At 46.5% G+C, this 16660-nt stretch overlaps 1 protein-coding gene across 1 annotated transcript; it reads left to right on the top strand.

Moving 5' to 3' along the window:
* Positions 1 to 1140: 1140 nt before the first annotated feature.
* LOC101944674 (zona pellucida sperm-binding protein 2-like) lies at positions 1141 to 16451 on the top strand. Its single transcript, XM_065559969.1, has 18 exons — positions 1141 to 1264; positions 1344 to 1420; positions 1626 to 1709; positions 1787 to 1881; positions 2332 to 2490; positions 3999 to 4043; positions 4289 to 4453; positions 4945 to 5041; positions 5143 to 5324; positions 6712 to 6841; positions 13551 to 13732; positions 13809 to 13900; positions 14000 to 14124; positions 14514 to 14703; positions 15251 to 15386; positions 15463 to 15559; positions 16087 to 16170; positions 16275 to 16451. The coding sequence occupies exons 1-18, from the start codon at positions 1218 to 1220 to the stop codon at positions 16406 to 16408; spliced, it is 2121 nt and encodes a 706-aa protein (XP_065416041.1). The 5' UTR covers positions 1141 to 1217; the 3' UTR covers positions 16409 to 16451.
* The last annotated feature ends 209 nt before the right edge of the window (positions 16452 to 16660 follow it).

Raw genomic sequence — 16660 nt, 5'->3', positions numbered from 1 at the left:
TTGTACAGTGCTTAGCACAGTGGGGTCTCAGTCCCTGATGAGGGCTTCAAGGCACTATGGTAATACAAACAAATAATAATTGTAGAACTGGGACTGCATTCGATATTGGTCTAGTGGTCAGTGGAGGTAACTAGATAACAGGACCCTGGATACCTCGGTGACTCTGCCACTGACTTGTGGCCCAATCCATCAAGTAAAGTACCTGGGTTCAGATACTAGCTCTTCTCTCAGCTTCTTGGTGACCTTAGCATTAATCACGCTGTAACATAGATCCCTGCCCATATAAATAGGGATAATAATCCTTCCTTTCTCCCACCCTTCTTCTGTGTTGTCTATTTAGACTGTGAAGTCTTTGGGCCAGGACTGTTTCTCACTGCATTCAACCGCACCTAGCACAATGGGGCCCTGATAACGGGGGAGGGGGGCAAAGTGCTACCATAAAGCAAATGATAATTAATAAGTCTCTTTGGGCAAATCACTTGATCTCTTTGTGTCTCACTTTTCCCCATCTCTAGAATGGGGTTTAACAATGTGTTTCTAGGCTATTCCATCCTACAACCATTCCTCTACATCCCCGAAGGTTGGGAGGATTCATTCACATTGATAACAGTTATGGCAAACTAGATATTGGGCAAACTGTCCCTCCTGAAGAGAACTACCCTGGCAATGAAGATTTCCCAAGCAGGGGCTACTGAGGATAGTTCCCAAGTGTGGGATGCCCTACAAACCCCCTGGCTGAGCACAAGGCTGTTTTAGTGGGCAGAAGAGCCCAGCAATGCCAAGTGTTCTCCTTGGTAAGGGGCAAAGGGCAAGGGGAGCTGAAGGCTGCAACACAAAGTGTTCATCTGTTTCTAGCTCATCAGCTATTTTGCCCCATCTTCCAGCAAAGGGAGAAAGGCAGTGGAAGAGCAGGGTGAGAGGAAAAGTGGAGATCAAAATAATGTTAAAAGTGAAGGGAAACAGCAAATTGTGCAAAGGGGCATAAAATCCCCTTGAAAGAGGAGCTTTGTCCCAAATCTGCCCCCTCCTCACTGATTGCAGCACAGAACAGGGCCAGGTGCAAACCATCAGCCTCAGAGTCAGCTGCTAGCAGGTGATGAGGAAAGCAACCCAAGTGTTTTCCAAGAGCTGCTCCTGTGCTGGGGCTGCAGCCCCTCCTATATAACCCCTGCATCTCCCGATGAGGTGAGTTGTTCTGGGTGGTTTGTCTCTCAGCCATGAAATTGCCTCTATTGCAGCCAGGCTGGTCCTTTTGCAGCATGTGGTAAGGGGGGTTAGGGTTGTGTATGGGGAGGGTTCTGTTTGCTGTGCTGGCTTCTGAGCCTCTTCTCTCTTGTTTGCAGGCTGCTTCTTTTACTTGGTTGCCTTATAGTGCCCTTGACAACTGGTGCTACTAGCTCCATGGCTCTAGACTTCCCAGGTAACCAGGGCATTCTCCTAAACATGGTTGGAGTGGTGGACTTGTCTCTAGGCTGATCAGATAGTTTTAATGACCCTAGGGTGTGCTCAGAACTAATGACTCCTCTCCATTTGCTGGTGTGAGTGGGTTTTATAATAATGGTCTGTATACTGTCTACTATTCTGTGTTGCAAGGAGTTGATATCTGACTGCATTTCCTCTTGTAGGGACAGTGTCTTGTCATAATGACAAAATGTTGATTGGGTTTCCCAGAGAGCTTGGAAGCAACTTCTGGCAGGTCCATGTAGTTGGTATGTATTGCTGCATGTCTGCCCTGAAAAATCCAGCTAATGTCTAGCAGCATAGCTGACCACATTCCTTTTTCTAGATACAAGTGGTGAAGAGATTGTCGACTGTGACTACATGGTGGATCATGAGAGGCTGACTCTAACTGCTCTGTATGTGAACTGCACTAGACTAGAGGTAAAACTGTCCCTCTGCTTTGGGAACATATAGGCTCTAAAGTGACCACTATTACCAGTACAGTGTGATCAGAAAATGAAGTGATGCAATGCTGTAGTTGGCTACATAATGTACCATCTATCTTTCCTAGGAGATTTTCTTTCCTGACCCCCCCCCCCCCCCCCGGGGTGTTCCAGCCCCAAAGCACCCACTGAGTTGGTTCTTGTATAACAACTAATCAAAATGCTCCCAACTAATCCAATTCCTTCCTTGAGTAAGGAGGCAAATACAGTAACTTTTTAAAAACTAACCCTGCAACTTGTATAGACAGCAACTTCAGCTGAAGCAAATTTTCAACCTGAACATGTGGCCTCTGTGAAGACTGGCTCTATTTGCTAATCTGAGGCAAAAATCTAGTAATGTAAAACTGCCACTGTATCTTACTCTGACCAATGTGTTCTATGTCTATAGCATGACCAACACCAGCTGAGAATAGAGCTGCTGCTCAACAGGACCCTTGCAGGGGACAAGAATGTAACCTACAGTATTGGCTGTGATGCTCTTCCAGCAGATGAAGTTGTCCCTACTATTTTTACAGGAGTTACAAACTGTACTAAAGACTTCATGGCAGTAAGTGGGACAGTTCAACAATCCCTTGGAAGCTCAGCAGTAGAGATGAGTTTGACAACTCAATGGCATCTCTGATCAAATCTTAGATGTGTCTTCAGACTTTCTTCTTTGGGTGGTGGGTGTCGGGGAAATAAAACTGACTAGCAGGGTGATGGCAGATCTTCCCATTCCTGATCTCTGGGAAGACTTAGATTGAAAACTAGTCTAGTCTTATTTGTGAAACCTCTTGCCAGTTACCTTTACCTCATCCTTTGTGTACTTCTAATGGCTTCCCTGGCTGGGCTCAGCACAGCTTACTGAATTATGTAGACCCTCTATTGGCTAATGATCAGTACAGTAACTCCTCACTTAAAGTTGTCCCAGTTAACATTGTTATGTCCCTGATCAATTAGGGAACATGCCCATTTAAAGTTGTGCAATGCTTCCTTCTAATGTCATTTGGCAGCTGCCTGATTTGTCCACTGCTTGCAGGAAGAGCAGCCCGTTGCAGCTAGCTGGTGGACACTTGGAACCAGGATGGACTGGCAGCCCCCATATCAGCTCCCCTAAGTTCCCTGTGCAGTGGCTGCCCAGCAGGCTAGCAATTGTAGCTGTCCCTCCCCCCACTGCTATGTGCTGCTCCTGCCCTCTGCCTTGGAGCTCCTCCCGGAGACTCCTGCTTGCGGGGTGTGTGTGTGTGGGGGCGGGCAGGAGAAGGGGGCTAATGTCAGGGTGTCCCCCTGCTGCTGCACCCTGCTTACCCCCGTCTTCTATAGAGCGGGGGGACACACAACAGGGCTCAGGACTGAGGGAACTGGCAGCAGCAGCTGCAGTCTCAGCAAGCTGATCTAATTAACAAGGCAGTGTAATTAAAGGGGAAATGCACATCTCTCTCTCAGTGTGTCTGTCTGATGCGCTCATCTCCCTCCATTCCTGCTGCCTTGTAGAGTGAGTTAACCCTTGAGGGCTCAGCAAATTGCTAGTTCATCATTCAGCCACAAGGCATTGCCTGGGAAATATCCCACCCTCTGACTCCTCCACCTCAGCCAAGCTTCACAATCATCATCACTGTGTAACAGTATTAAATTTTTTGTTTAAAACTTAGTGTGTCTACACATACATAATAGTCTTTTGTCTGGCAGGAAAAAAATTCCCTGGAACCTAACCCCTCCCACTTTCCTTAATTCTTACAAGGAAATTGGATTTGTTTAACATTGTCTCACTTAGTCACACTTTTCAGGAACATACTCACAATGTTAAGTGAGGAGTTACTGTAGTTGTCAACCTGGGCACAGGTGCCCTAAACTACAGGGGAAAATGGCATTGGCTGCTTTTCCTCCCCCGTCCCTCCAGAAACAAGCCAGGCCTCTAGCCATTGCAGCACACTTCCTCAGAAGACTCTCCTAAAGCTTCCATTCCTGTAATCAGTGAGAGGCTCCTTGTAACATTCACCATGGAAAGCTTTCTTGGTATCATAATCTCATTGAACTGTGTGCTCTGCATTCAGCTGTTGTCCCATTCTCTTTCAGGTTGTATTTCCAAGACTCCTTCCCAGTTTTGCTGATGAACACATGGTATGGAATGTCTGTCAAAATGGGGGCTGGGTGTTCAAAGTAACATGCCTCTAAACTGCTGCATGTAGAAACTGCAACTTTGGTGATGCTTGCTAAAGTAGCAAGCTGGACCCTTCCGTATATCTCTAGGGTTGGTTTGCCAAGCTGCCTGTCACAGCAGTCTTAACACTTAAAGATAAGAACAATACCCCCTGCTCTATAATGAAAAACCTTATGTCTGACTAACCAGAAGTCTCAAATTGCAGACTACAGAGTCTCAGATGGCCTGGATACTGTCCATAGATGATGGAACAAGAACACACAGGCTAAGCCTTCGGCAAGCCATGCAGCAAGGATACACGTTCCTAGCTGACAGCAATAACCTAATTTTCCAGGTTTCTTTTGGTGCTACTGGAGTAACCTCTTACAAGGTAGGTGCACAAGATCATTCTGGAGGCCAAAAGGCAAAACTTGCCATAGGCAAATGTTTGTAAATAGAAATGGTGCTAAGAAGTCTGGCACTTGAGGCTCACTAGTCTTGAGCTATTGGGAGAGTGATTGACTGCATGTAGAGTCAGACTAATCATCCCATCTGAAAATGGGAATGTGTGGTGAGATCTCACAACAGCTGCAGCTTCATTTTTGGCTATGACACCATGTGGTACATGAGGCCCAGGAATGGAGTTTGTACACCCTTCCCAAGAACTCCTCTGTGTAGCATATCATGAAATGGCTAGTGTACTACTCCAGTGGCTTTCTGCCTCAACAGCCATTTAAATGGCTAATGTGCCCTGCAAGACTTCTGAAGAGACTTCAGAGGTTGAGAAGTACAGCCTAGCTTATTGATATTATTAATAATACCCAGCACTGGGAACCTCACTATGAATAACCTGATGTTCTCAATCATGTCTGTCCTCTGCAGCAAGACAACCAGATGCTGTATACTGTGGCACTCAAGCTTTCATATGGGCCTCCTGACCAGCGACTAACTGTAGAATCAAGAATGATCTGTGCACCAGGTAAAACTTCCTCTCTTCACTGAGGAAACTGGCCCCTCTGCTGACCTAGAGGAACTTGTACCTTAAAACTTCTATAGAAACTGACAGAGCTATTATTGCAGGTCCAGCAACCTGTAACTCAACACACATGACTGTTGCCATCCCAGCTTTCCCAGGGATTCTCTCAGCTGTGAGTGTAGAAAATAGAAACATTCCCATGAACCAACTCCAAGCAAATGGAATTCTTCTAGATGCAAGAAGGGGAGTGAAGCTGCACATCAACAGAAGAACCCTGAAGTCCAGAGTAAGACTACTACCCTGTTTCCCCGAAAATAAGACAGTGTCTTATATTTATTTTTGCTCCCAAAGATGCGCTAGGTCTTATTTTCAGGGGATGTCTTATTTTTCAATGAAGAAGAATACAGTACACATTTTTTTGCCTTATTATCAGGGAGGTCTTATTATCGGGGGGATGCCTTATATTACAACGAGAGGCAAAACTGTAAGTAGGCCTTATTTTCGGAGGATGTCTTATTTTCGGGGAAACAGGGTAGTTTGTAGTGAGATCTGACTCCTTCTAGGCATAGTCATAATTGTAACTGAAATGCAAACCATAGATGCAATAGAAAGGGCTTAACTACAAAAGTAGGCTTGCTGTCCAATCAGCAGAGTCCATTCCAAGCCATAGGACTAGACTGTAGGCATCTGTACCTTCTGTGCTGCCATCGTTTGGCTGCCATCTGATTCTTTCTTTTCCTTTAACTCTCTCAACCAGGCCATCTCCAAATATTCAGAGTAACCTTCATATGAGACCATTAAACTTTTTTTTTTTAGGCACTCATCTGATCTCCATTACTGCAATATAAGCCTCCTCTCTACCAGCCCTTTCTAAATGTATCTGCTTTAAAAAAACAAAACAAAAAAAAACCCCAAAACCTTCCTTGCTTACCATTCAAGCGATGTTTCCTGACAAACTACCCCTTGCTACTGCATCAAACTTGGACTACTTGTTCTGGCCCTTCTCTTGTCTTGTGACATGATACCAGCTCTACTATTAAGTTGGCCTGGACAGACAATTTTGTCTGCTGCTCCCACAATACTCCATGCTGGCAATTATCCCTGGAATGATCTGTAAAGCTACTACTCTTTCCAATTTCTTGGAATATCCCAATAGATAGAATGAGAGGAGTTTGGTCTAATGTACTTAGATGATAGTATTCAGTCTCCTTTATATCTTCTTGCTTATGCAAGATCTCTGGGTCAGGGATGGCTCTGAGGACAGAACCTAGCATGCTATATTCTGATGCTTACAAATAAGTGAGTTAAAGTTGAGAACCCAGGCTGCTGGACTGCTTAGTCTGGATCTGCAGACCCAAATATACTTAGACTGAGTTTTGGACAAGGTCTAAATATCCGCTTCCTAAAGATGACCCTCTAAATCACTTACTGATTTTAAAATTTACAAATTCCTACTTCTAAACCAGCCTACTCACATCTTACTCCAGGAGATTAGATAGTCTCGGCAAAATATTTCTGGCTAAACTAGTCCAGTCTAAATGACTGTCAGATCTGAAGCAAAAGGCTACTTTTGCCGGTAAGGTGACATAATGGCAAACATAACTAAAATTACCTTTACAGACTTTCAACTGTCTTAGATAACACATGTTGTGGCCTGCCTCCTTCTCTTCCAGCTGTATGAGGAGAACTGCTTAGGACTTCAGTCATACATGGCATCTCTAAGGCTAACTTTCAACTTCCGTGGAGAAATGCTGTCAATGGTGACTTATCCAGAGTGTCCCTGTGACCAACATGCACCAATAGGTAAGGCATGTACTTCTGTCAACTCATTCTGTGGTGGTTCAGCTATCCCTGAAGAACTGGCCTACAAATGAGACTTCATCATAGGGATTCAATGCTTGGTGTGTAAAATACTGAAGATGGTGTGACAGTGTACCCCATAAGGCTTTATGGGGAGGGGGTGCTTATAAATGTATGTATGACATAACTGGAATACGTTTTATGCTGCCTGTGCCATGTAACATATCTCCGTAAGGGTTGTGGTCTACTATATCGATTCATCCTATTTGTACGTATATATCATTTTCTACTCGAGCTTAAGAATATGGGCTGTATGCTTGCCTGATTTCTAAGTAAGCTTTGTGAGGCATTTGGTCAGCTTCTTTAGGAAGGAATTTGCCAGGTTAAGTACCTGATCAGGAGACACTTAGGGAACAATGCATCTTGGAATGCTCCAATCCACATGAGAAGTCTTCCTGGAGACATGCAAGATGCCATGTGGACAATGCAAAGACTGAGTCATGCAGGGGCATGTGACTTGCCCAGGTGACTCCAAAACTCCATCTTGGAGCTGGGCTTTGCAGAGGAGGGAGGTCTCCACCCACAAGAGAGAGTCTACTTAAACCTGTGGGAGACCCCTCCATTTGGTCTTCAGCTGGCTAAAGAAGGAGCCTCTCCACCCCCCCCAGGATACTTGAAGGAGACTGAAACAAAGGACAGTAACTACAGGGGGTGTGAGTGATTGCTGGACCCAGGCTAAAAGGAGCTTAGCCTGTAAAAGGGAGCACGCTGGAACTGGTGAGGAAATTATCTGTATTCAGTTTGATTAGGCATAGATCTGCGCATTTTATTTTATTTTGCTTGGTGACTTACTTTGTTCTGTCTGTTACTACTTTGAACCACTTAAATCCTACTGCCTGTATTTAATAAAATCACTTTTTATTTAGTAATTTACTCAGAGTATGTATTAATACCTGGGGGAGCAAACAACTGTGCATATCTCTCTATCAGTGTTATAGAGGGCGAACAATTTATGAGTTTGCCCTGCATAAGCTTTATGCAGGGCAAAACGGATTTATCTGGGTTTAGACCCCATTGGGAGTTGAGCATCTGAGTGCTAAAGACAAGCGCGCTACTGCGAGCTGTTTTCAGGTAAACTTGCAGCTTTGGGACAGGAGATTCAGACCCTGGATCTGTGTGTGGAGCCAAACAGGAGTGTCTGGCTCAGCAAGACAGGGTGCTGGAGTCCTGAGCGGGCAGGGAAAACAGGAGCAGGGGTAGTCTTTGCACATCTGGTGGCAGCTCCCAAGGGGGTTTCTGTGATCCAACCCGTCACAGTGGCGTAGTCGAGCAGGGTCTGTGCACAGCTGATTGCTTTGAGATACTGGTAGTGATTTTAAGTGAGTTTTAAGTGTGGTGGCTGGAGAACAGACAAAGTGGTTACTGGTTTGTTATTTTCTGTTTGCTTATTTCGGGCAAGGGAAGTAGGGACAGAAAAGGAAGCTCTCTGTTAACTAAGAATCCCCTGAGCTGAGTGCATCTCAGTTTCAGTGAACTGCAGAGGGGTTGTGGCCCAGCACAAGAAAGCAGGACAATGAGTACTAGTGATCTCAGTTCCTGTGAACTGCAGAGTGGTTGTAGCCCAGCACGAGAAAGCAGGACAATGAGTACCAGTGACGCTGCTATTAAACTAAAGCTGGCCAGGTTGGAAGCAAAAGAGAGAGAAAGTGAACATAAGAGACGGCTGGAACTAAGACAATTAGAAATTAGTGCCATGGAGGCAGAGGCAGCGAGAGAGGCAGCGAGGGCGGCAGCGAGAGCGGAGGCAGAGGCAGCTGCCCACGAGAGGGCTATGGAGGCCCAGAGGGAGGCCCGGAAGCATGAACTGGCTGTTATGGAGTCAAAGAGACGAAACCCTCCCCCTGCTGGCTCCACTTCCCCAAAAATCCATAAATGGGAGCGGCTATGTCCACAGTATGATGAGTCCAGCGATATCGCCGAATATTTCATCACCTTTGAGAGACTGTGCACCCTCCATGCTATCCCTGAAGATCAGAAGATGACCACATTGATAGCAAAATTGACTGGCAGAGCTCTGGACATATTCAATAAGATGCCTATTGATGATGCTTCAAACTATGGTAAATTTAAGGAACTGGTTTTGAAACAGTTTCAGGTTACACCTGAAACCTACAGGGTTAAATTCAGGAGCCTTAAGAGGGGATCTGGATTAAGTAATGTGGCTTATGCCAATGAAATGAGAGATTTGGTAGATAAATGGGTGCGGGGGAGAGGCATTACCAGCTTTGAAGGGATGTGTGATCTAGTTACGCAGGAACATTTCCTGAATATGTGCAGTGATGAGGTAAAACAGTATTTGTGGGACAAAAAGGTAAATGCAGTGGGTGAATTAGCTGAGTATGCTGACTCTTATGAACAAGCCCAAGCTGCAATCAAACACAAACCACTGGCAGAAGGGTATAAGGTTGGGGGAAAGCAGAATCACCGTTTTACCCCGGGGTCTGGGAAAAAAGAGGCTGGGCGGTCACCTCCCCATTCCCCTGGTACTCGACCCAAATTTCCTGTGCGAGCAGAGGAGCCCAAGAGGTGCTATCATTGTAAGTCCACTGAGCACCTGAGGAATAAGTGTCCCTTACTGAGTGAAGCTGCGGCTTCTCAGAGCCAGGCTGTGGCCTCTTTCCACACAGGATTTGTAAAGCTTGCTTCCACACAACCCAGCAATGAGCATATGCATGCTGTTAAATTGAATGGTCAAATGCTTCTTGGATTAAGGGACACGGGTGCTGAGATTTCTGTGGTCAGGAGGGACCTAATCCAGGAGAAGGATCTGTTGCCAGGTAAAATGGCAGAATTAGAGCTGGTCGGGGGTTACAAAGTCCTTGCACCTTTAGCTAAAGTACACATGCAAACTCGGGATTTGCAGGCTGAGCTGACTGTTGCAACGGTGGCAAACAATTTTGCACCGTTTCTACTGGGGAATGATTTCTTTAGTGTGGCAGAATCTGTCCCAGGGTTGGTTAGCAGTGAGAAGGAATCTTGTGCTAAAAGCCCCAGAGAGGGGGGTGAAGTCACACGGACTGCTGGGGGAATAGGAGAGTGTCTCTTAGGTTCCTCTGCAGCAGTAAAGGATGCAGCTTCGGGGGCAGGGCTGGTTGTGGCCAGTTCCTGTAGCCCTGGGGCTCAAGGGAAGTTCCAGAGGGAGGAGCTGGACGAAGCCAGCTCCTGTCCCCTAATCATCTCCCCTGGGGAGGGGGATGTACCACCTTGTAGCAAGGAGGCCACCACAGCTGCTGACTGCCAGGAAGTTGCAGGTCAGCAGGGGGCTGGGCCTGCCCTGGGGTGCACAGAGGCGTGTGTCCCAAAGGTGGAAGTTGGAGTCCTGGGGACCGCTGTGGTGGGAACAGGCCCCAAGGACTCTATAGCTGAGTGCCAGCCCAACCCGAATGGAAGGGGAGGGATTTTGCTGGCCAGCGAGAGGTCTGTCGTAGCTGGTAGCTGTGAGTCCACAGCTGGGGCAGGATCACCTTCCCTTTCAGGGGACACAAGAGTGTCGGACCCAGAGGGGAGATCAAAGAGGGAAGCCCAGATGGAAGGTCAGGGGGGGCCAGAGAGTCCACCCACCTTTTGTGGGGAGGGGCTTTCCCAGGAGGAGGGTGAAAAGTCTGCATTTGAAATGCCAGCCCCCTCTCCTGTGGATCAGGTTTTAAGGGAAACCTGGGGGTCAGGCCTCCAGGATGAGGGGGTCTATCCAGCTGACCCATTGGAAACAGAAAGTGGGGTGCCCAAAGGGGTCCAGAGCACCCCAGGGAAAGCTGCTGTTCTTGCTACACTTGCAAGAGATAAAACTCTCTCTCCAAGACAGGGGAGGGGAAATCTCTTCATGGGAGGAACTTCACAAGGGAGTGGGGCCCAGCCCAGAGAAACTCCAGAGGGAGGGGCCGAGGACAAGTATGGTTGTAGTACACCCTTTCCTGGCCAAAGACCCAAGCACATGCCCGAACTAGAAGTCTTCCCCAAAGAGGCCGAGGAATCTGCATCAGAGGGTCTACCAGAGGGCACAGAGAACTGGGAAAATGCAATGGGTGCTAAACAAGTCAAATTGAGTGAACGAAGCCTGTCCACTGTAGATTTGCTGTTAACCTTGTGTCTTTTGCTAATTCACCTATGGGATAAAACAAAAGAATTCACACTAGTGGTAAACCCTTTAAAGATGTGGAACATATTTGATTTGTGGAATAAGCTGTTATACATGCTGGGGATGGTGACAGGACAGCCCCACCAGCGTGTTACTTTACAGCCCATACCTGTAAAAAGCAGCAAAAGCATAACAGGCCTATGCTGCTGTGTAGAAGGGGAAACTGAGGCACACCGCCTCATGGCATTGGTGGCTAAATGCCAAGATACCTCCACGTTAATGAGTATTGCTGCCTGCATTCTGTTAGCAATACTACATCCCTACCTGTTTGCAAGCATCTGGGGACCAGGGACCCCAAAATGGGCTAGAACCCCCAGGAGTGACACCATATGGTTTCAAGGTACTGAAAGGAAGTGTGACCAGAAACAAACAGAAATTTTACAGGTACTGCCTCCGCCATGGACAGTGTCCAAGTCTCTGGCAGTAAGTTCAGGGGGAGGGTGTGACAGTGTACCCCATAAGGCTTTATGGGGAGGGGGTGCTTATAAATGTATGTATGACATAACTGGAATACGTTTTATGCTGCCTGTGCCATGTAACATATCTCCGTAAGGGTTGTGGTCTACTATATCGATTCATCCTATTTGTACGTATATATCATTTTCTACTCGAGCTTAAGAATATGGGCTGTATGCTTGCCTGATTTCTAAGTAAGCTTTGTGAGGCATTTGGTCAGCTTCTTTAGGAAGGAATTTGCCAGGTTAAGTACCTGATCAGGAGACACTTAGGGAACAATGCATCTTGGAATGCTCCAATCCACATGAGAAGTCTTCCTGGAGACATGCAAGATGCCATGTGGACAATGCAAAGACTGAGTCATGCAGGGGCATGTGACTTGCCCAGGTGACTCCAAAACTCCATCTTGGAGCTGGGCTTTGCAGAGGAGGGAGGTCTCCACCCACAAGAGAGAGTCTACTTAAACCTGTGGGAGACCCCTCCATTTGGTCTTCAGCTGGCTAAAGAAGGAGCCTCTCCACCCCCCCCAGGATACTTGAAGGAGACTGAAACAAAGGACAGTAACTACAGGGGGTGTGAGTGATTGCTGGACCCAGGCTAAAAGGAGCTTAGCCTGTAAAAGGGAGCACGCTGGAACTGGTGAGGAAATTATCTGTATTCAGTTTGATTAGGCATAGATCTGCGCATTTTATTTTATTTTGCTTGGTGACTTACTTTGTTCTGTCTGTTACTACTTTGAACCACTTAAATCCTACTGCCTGTATTTAATAAAATCACTTTTTATTTAGTAATTTACTCAGAGTATGTATTAATACCTGGGGGAGCAAACAACTGTGCATATCTCTCTATCAGTGTTATAGAGGGCGAACAATTTATGAGTTTGCCCTGCATAAGCTTTATGCAGGGCAAAACGGATTTATCTGGGTTTAGACCCCATTGGGAGTTGAGCATCTGAGTGCTAAAGACAAGCGCGCTACTGCGAGCTGTTTTCAGGTAAACTTGCAGCTTTGGGACAGGAGATTCAGACCCTGGATCTGTGTGTGGAGCCAAACAGGAGTGTCTGGCTCAGCAAGACAGGGTGCTGGAGTCCTGAGCGGGCAGGGAAAACAGGAGCAGGGGTAGTCTTTGCACATCTGGTGGCAGCTCCCAAGGGGGTTTCTGTGATCCAACCCGTCACAGATGGCTGTCATCCACTTCATTACAGGAGAACATGAGTTGGACACCAAAACACTGCAGCACACCACCATCTGGAGCTAACATACAGCTAAAAGTGTAGCTATATTTGGTGTAAGCTCTTAATAGCTGGCAAGCAAAAATTACCATGTAGGGTGGTTCTCACCAACTAATGGCATCGAGTCTAAAGTTGCCAAGTCACACTAATTCTATCTAAAATGGATGCCCCTCCCTAGCTGGTGGGGGAGTCTCAGGCCTGTGTCTTTAGTTACAGATCTAGGTATTCTCCACATCTACTGCTTGGAAGTGGGAAGGAGTCTTCAATCCCTGATGTTTCAGGGAACACACTAACTTAGGACAGCTTTCCTCCTCCACCACACCTCCCCTTGCAACATGGCAGACAGGCAGCCCCACATACAACTGAACATCTCAGAAGCTTTTCCCATAGTTCCTGGCTCCCCAGCAGCTGCTTGCTCTCTCCAGAGGAAGAGACTTCACCAGCTGTCCCTCTGACCTACAGGGCCACTAATCTTGACCTGGCACCATACTAGCTTCTCCTACCTGGCCTGCCCCAAACAGCTCCTAATGGGATGTTTTTGGTTCCTACTCGTGCAAGCCATAGAGCACTACTTGCTGGCAACTCTAGGTCCTTGAGCTTCCTGGCATGAGCTGTTGCAGGAACCTTGCCCTCCAGGTCCTGCTATACAAAATGGAGACCAGGAACAATCCAGTAGACTCAGGACAACTCTTCCTAGGGTAGTTAGGGCCCCTGCGCACACACAGCTCAGAATACTCTAGTCCCTCACTGAACTGAGGCAGGAGCTGCCACAGTACCATGTAGTTGAGTCACCCTACAGCAACCCATGCCCACCTCCTTGAATGTTTCAGCTGCTGTGTGCACTCAGGATGGCTACATGGACTTTGAAGTACTCAGTGACAGGACAAAACCAGCCCTAGACTTGAATACCATCAGGCTAAGAGATCCTACCTGCAAACCAGTCTTCAAGTCTCCCTCAAATGACATGGTTCGGTTTCATGTCCCACTGAACATGTGTGGAACAAGGCAGAGGGTAAGTGTCCAGGACAGTGACTGCTAAAGGAGCTCCAGTGGCAGGGCAGTCACTAACACTCCTGTATCCCCTGTAGTTTGAAGGCGAGAGGATAACTTATGAGAATGAAGTTCGTGCCTTGTGGGCAGATCTACCACCACGCAGGATTTCTAGGGACAGTGAATTCAGGTCAGTCTGCAACTCTGCCAGTGAGAGCCGGTCACAACACTAAGCAAAGTGACTGTTCAGATTGCTAGCTAACCTCATGCTGAGTATTCTGTCTTTCAGGCTGACAGTAGTGTGCACCTACAAAAGTGGTGATGCATCCCTGAGCGCAAGGATAAGCAGTCTCCCTCCTCCAGTTTCTTCAATAAACCAGGGTCCTCTCTCCTTGATCCTGCTGATCTATCCAGGTAAAGCTTGCATCTAGCTGCAAATTATGGCCAGGGCAGAATGAAGTGACTCCCTCCACAGTCAAAGGAACTCTTCAGTCCCTGGTATCCAAAGAAGTAGACCTGGATAGCAAGTCTCCTGGGGGTGGCATGAATCCTTCGCTGCTGGTGTGTGACATAGACCTGGCAGACTGGGTTTAATAGGCCCTCTGCTATAGAGGAATCTAGTGGTGCTATCTAGTCAAGTTTAGGTGGCTTACTCCTCTCTGCAGGGAGTCCAACTAAATCACTCCACTCACTGTGTCCTTCTATGCATACACCAGACTTCCTTACATAGCTGGCTTATTCCTGCAAGAACTACTACCTCTTGTGTACTGGGCTGTCTAACTCTACCATACTTGGTTTTTCAGATGACTCCTACTTGCAGCCCTACAGTGATGACCAGTACCCCATTGTGAAATATCTGCAGCAACCAATCTTCTTGGAAGTGCAAGTTCTGAACCGCAATGACCCCAACATCAAACTGGTATTGGATGACTGTTGGGCAACAACATCACAAGATCCAAGCTCTCTGCCCCGGTGGAACATTGTTGTGGATGGGTAGGTATAATACAACTGCTGTAGGAACATGGGCAGGCCAGCCTTACTGCAGTGTTGAAGAAATGTATTTCCCTGAAATACCATGCTCCCATAGCTCCAACAAGCCTTTGCAATGTGACTTGTACTGGCAGGCTCCTCACATGGACCTAGGTGCAAAGCAATGCTGTCTAGCTAAGATCTGATCGGAAAAGTGTAGGTCACTGTCTAGCTTGACCTAATGCTACATTAGTCATTGAGCATGCGCTCACTCAAAAGTGTAAATTCCAAATGTAACTCAAATAATGGCTCACAACTGAGTGACTCAAATCCTCTAAGTCTCTTGACTAGAAATTAGTTGCTGTCCTAATGCAGGCTTGCAAGTTCAGGCAGATCTCTCTGAAATAGTACAGAGGAGCTCTCTCAGGCAATGGACTAAATATTAAATTTGACTGTTAATGAAGCAAACCTTCCAAGAGTCTAGCCTCTACCTGACTTCAACTCTGACCTCTCTAAACGCTGCTTTGCTTTCCTCCCCTCCCCCATGACTTTCTACATGTATCTTCTGTAGGTGTGACTATGAACTGGACAACTACAGAACTGCATTTCATCCAGTGGGCCTTGCAGTCAGCTATCCCAACTATCGCCAGAGATTTGAAGTGAAGACCTTTGCCTTTGTAGTGGGTGACAAGGCTCTCACTAGCCTAGTAAGTGCAGTCCTTCTTGCAGTAGCTAAATGCTAGGGCTTCCTGTGTGCTAAATGTCTCTGTATCTTTGCTCTAGGTGTACTTCCACTGCAGTGCTCTACTCTGTGACAGACTTCATCTGGACTCCCCTCTGTGTTCACCAAGATGTCCGCTGTCAGCTAGAAACAAACGAGGTAGGATCTAATCACTGACAACTAGAATGTCTCACTGACCATGGGTGATGTACTATAACAATCACAATTACAAAAGGTAGCATTGGAGGGGACCTCAATAGGCCATCTAATCCAGACCCCTGTCCTGCCTCAGTACAGGGGTCTGGATTAAGTATTATCTTGACCATCATCCTTAAGCCACCAGGGACAGATTCTGCAAACCCTCTAGGTAACTAGTTTCGATGCTTAACTATCCTTATTGGGGAGTCCTTTTCCTAACATCTAATTTAAAAATTCCAGGCTTAAATTGAAGCCCCTGACCTATTGGTCTCTCTAGATATTAAGTCTTAAAGTTGTATAAGGCTGTCCTGTTCTGTACCCCCTCAGCTGTCTTGCCCCCTCCCCCCAACTAAACCCAGTATTTTATTTTGTCAGTCACATTTTGTAGGCCTTTAATTTCTGGTCTCCTCTGGACAGAACTGGAGTATAGACAGTTAGCTTAGTACATGGAAATCATTACTCAGATTACTTTGACTGACCTCTTGCAGATGTGAAGGAAGCAAAGAACTCAGGTGTAGCCAGCTTACCTGGTCCTGTTATCATTATAGCAGATGAATGGCCTTCAACTCAAGGTAGGAAACAAATGTTCCTCTCCCTTAACTGCATGTTGGTGCTTTTTCAAGTTTATTGAAAAATATTCTGGTCACTAACTTGTGGTTCTACTGTCTCTCTATAGAAGAGACTCAACTGAGAGAAGCATGGACCACTGTTGCAACAGCAGCTATTGTGATCCTTTGCCTGATGGCCACTTCATTGGTGTCAGTGGCTCTCCTTAATCTGAAGAGGACAAAAGCTGTAATGGTAAACTGAGACTGTAAATTACTTGTGATGAAATAAACTGCTACATGCATTAGTTCATGGTGGAGTTTTATTCTGAATTACTCTTTCTATCCTTGCATAATGACAGGTTTCAGAGTAGCAGCCGTGTTAGTCTGTATCCACAAAAAGAACAGGAGTACTTGTGGCACCTTAGAGACTAACAAATTTATTAGAGCATAAGCTTTCGTGGACTACAGCCCATGCTCTAATAAATTTTAGCCTCTAAGGTGCCACAAGTACTCC

The sequence above is a fragment of the Chrysemys picta genome, chromosome 10 (assembly GCF_011386835.1).
Source record: "Chrysemys picta bellii isolate R12L10 chromosome 10, ASM1138683v2, whole genome shotgun sequence".
In the NCBI taxonomy this organism is placed as follows: Eukaryota; Metazoa; Chordata; order Testudines; family Emydidae; genus Chrysemys; species Chrysemys picta.
Note: the sequence above shows the minus strand (reverse complement) of the source record. Positions and strands in the feature narration are given on the sequence as shown.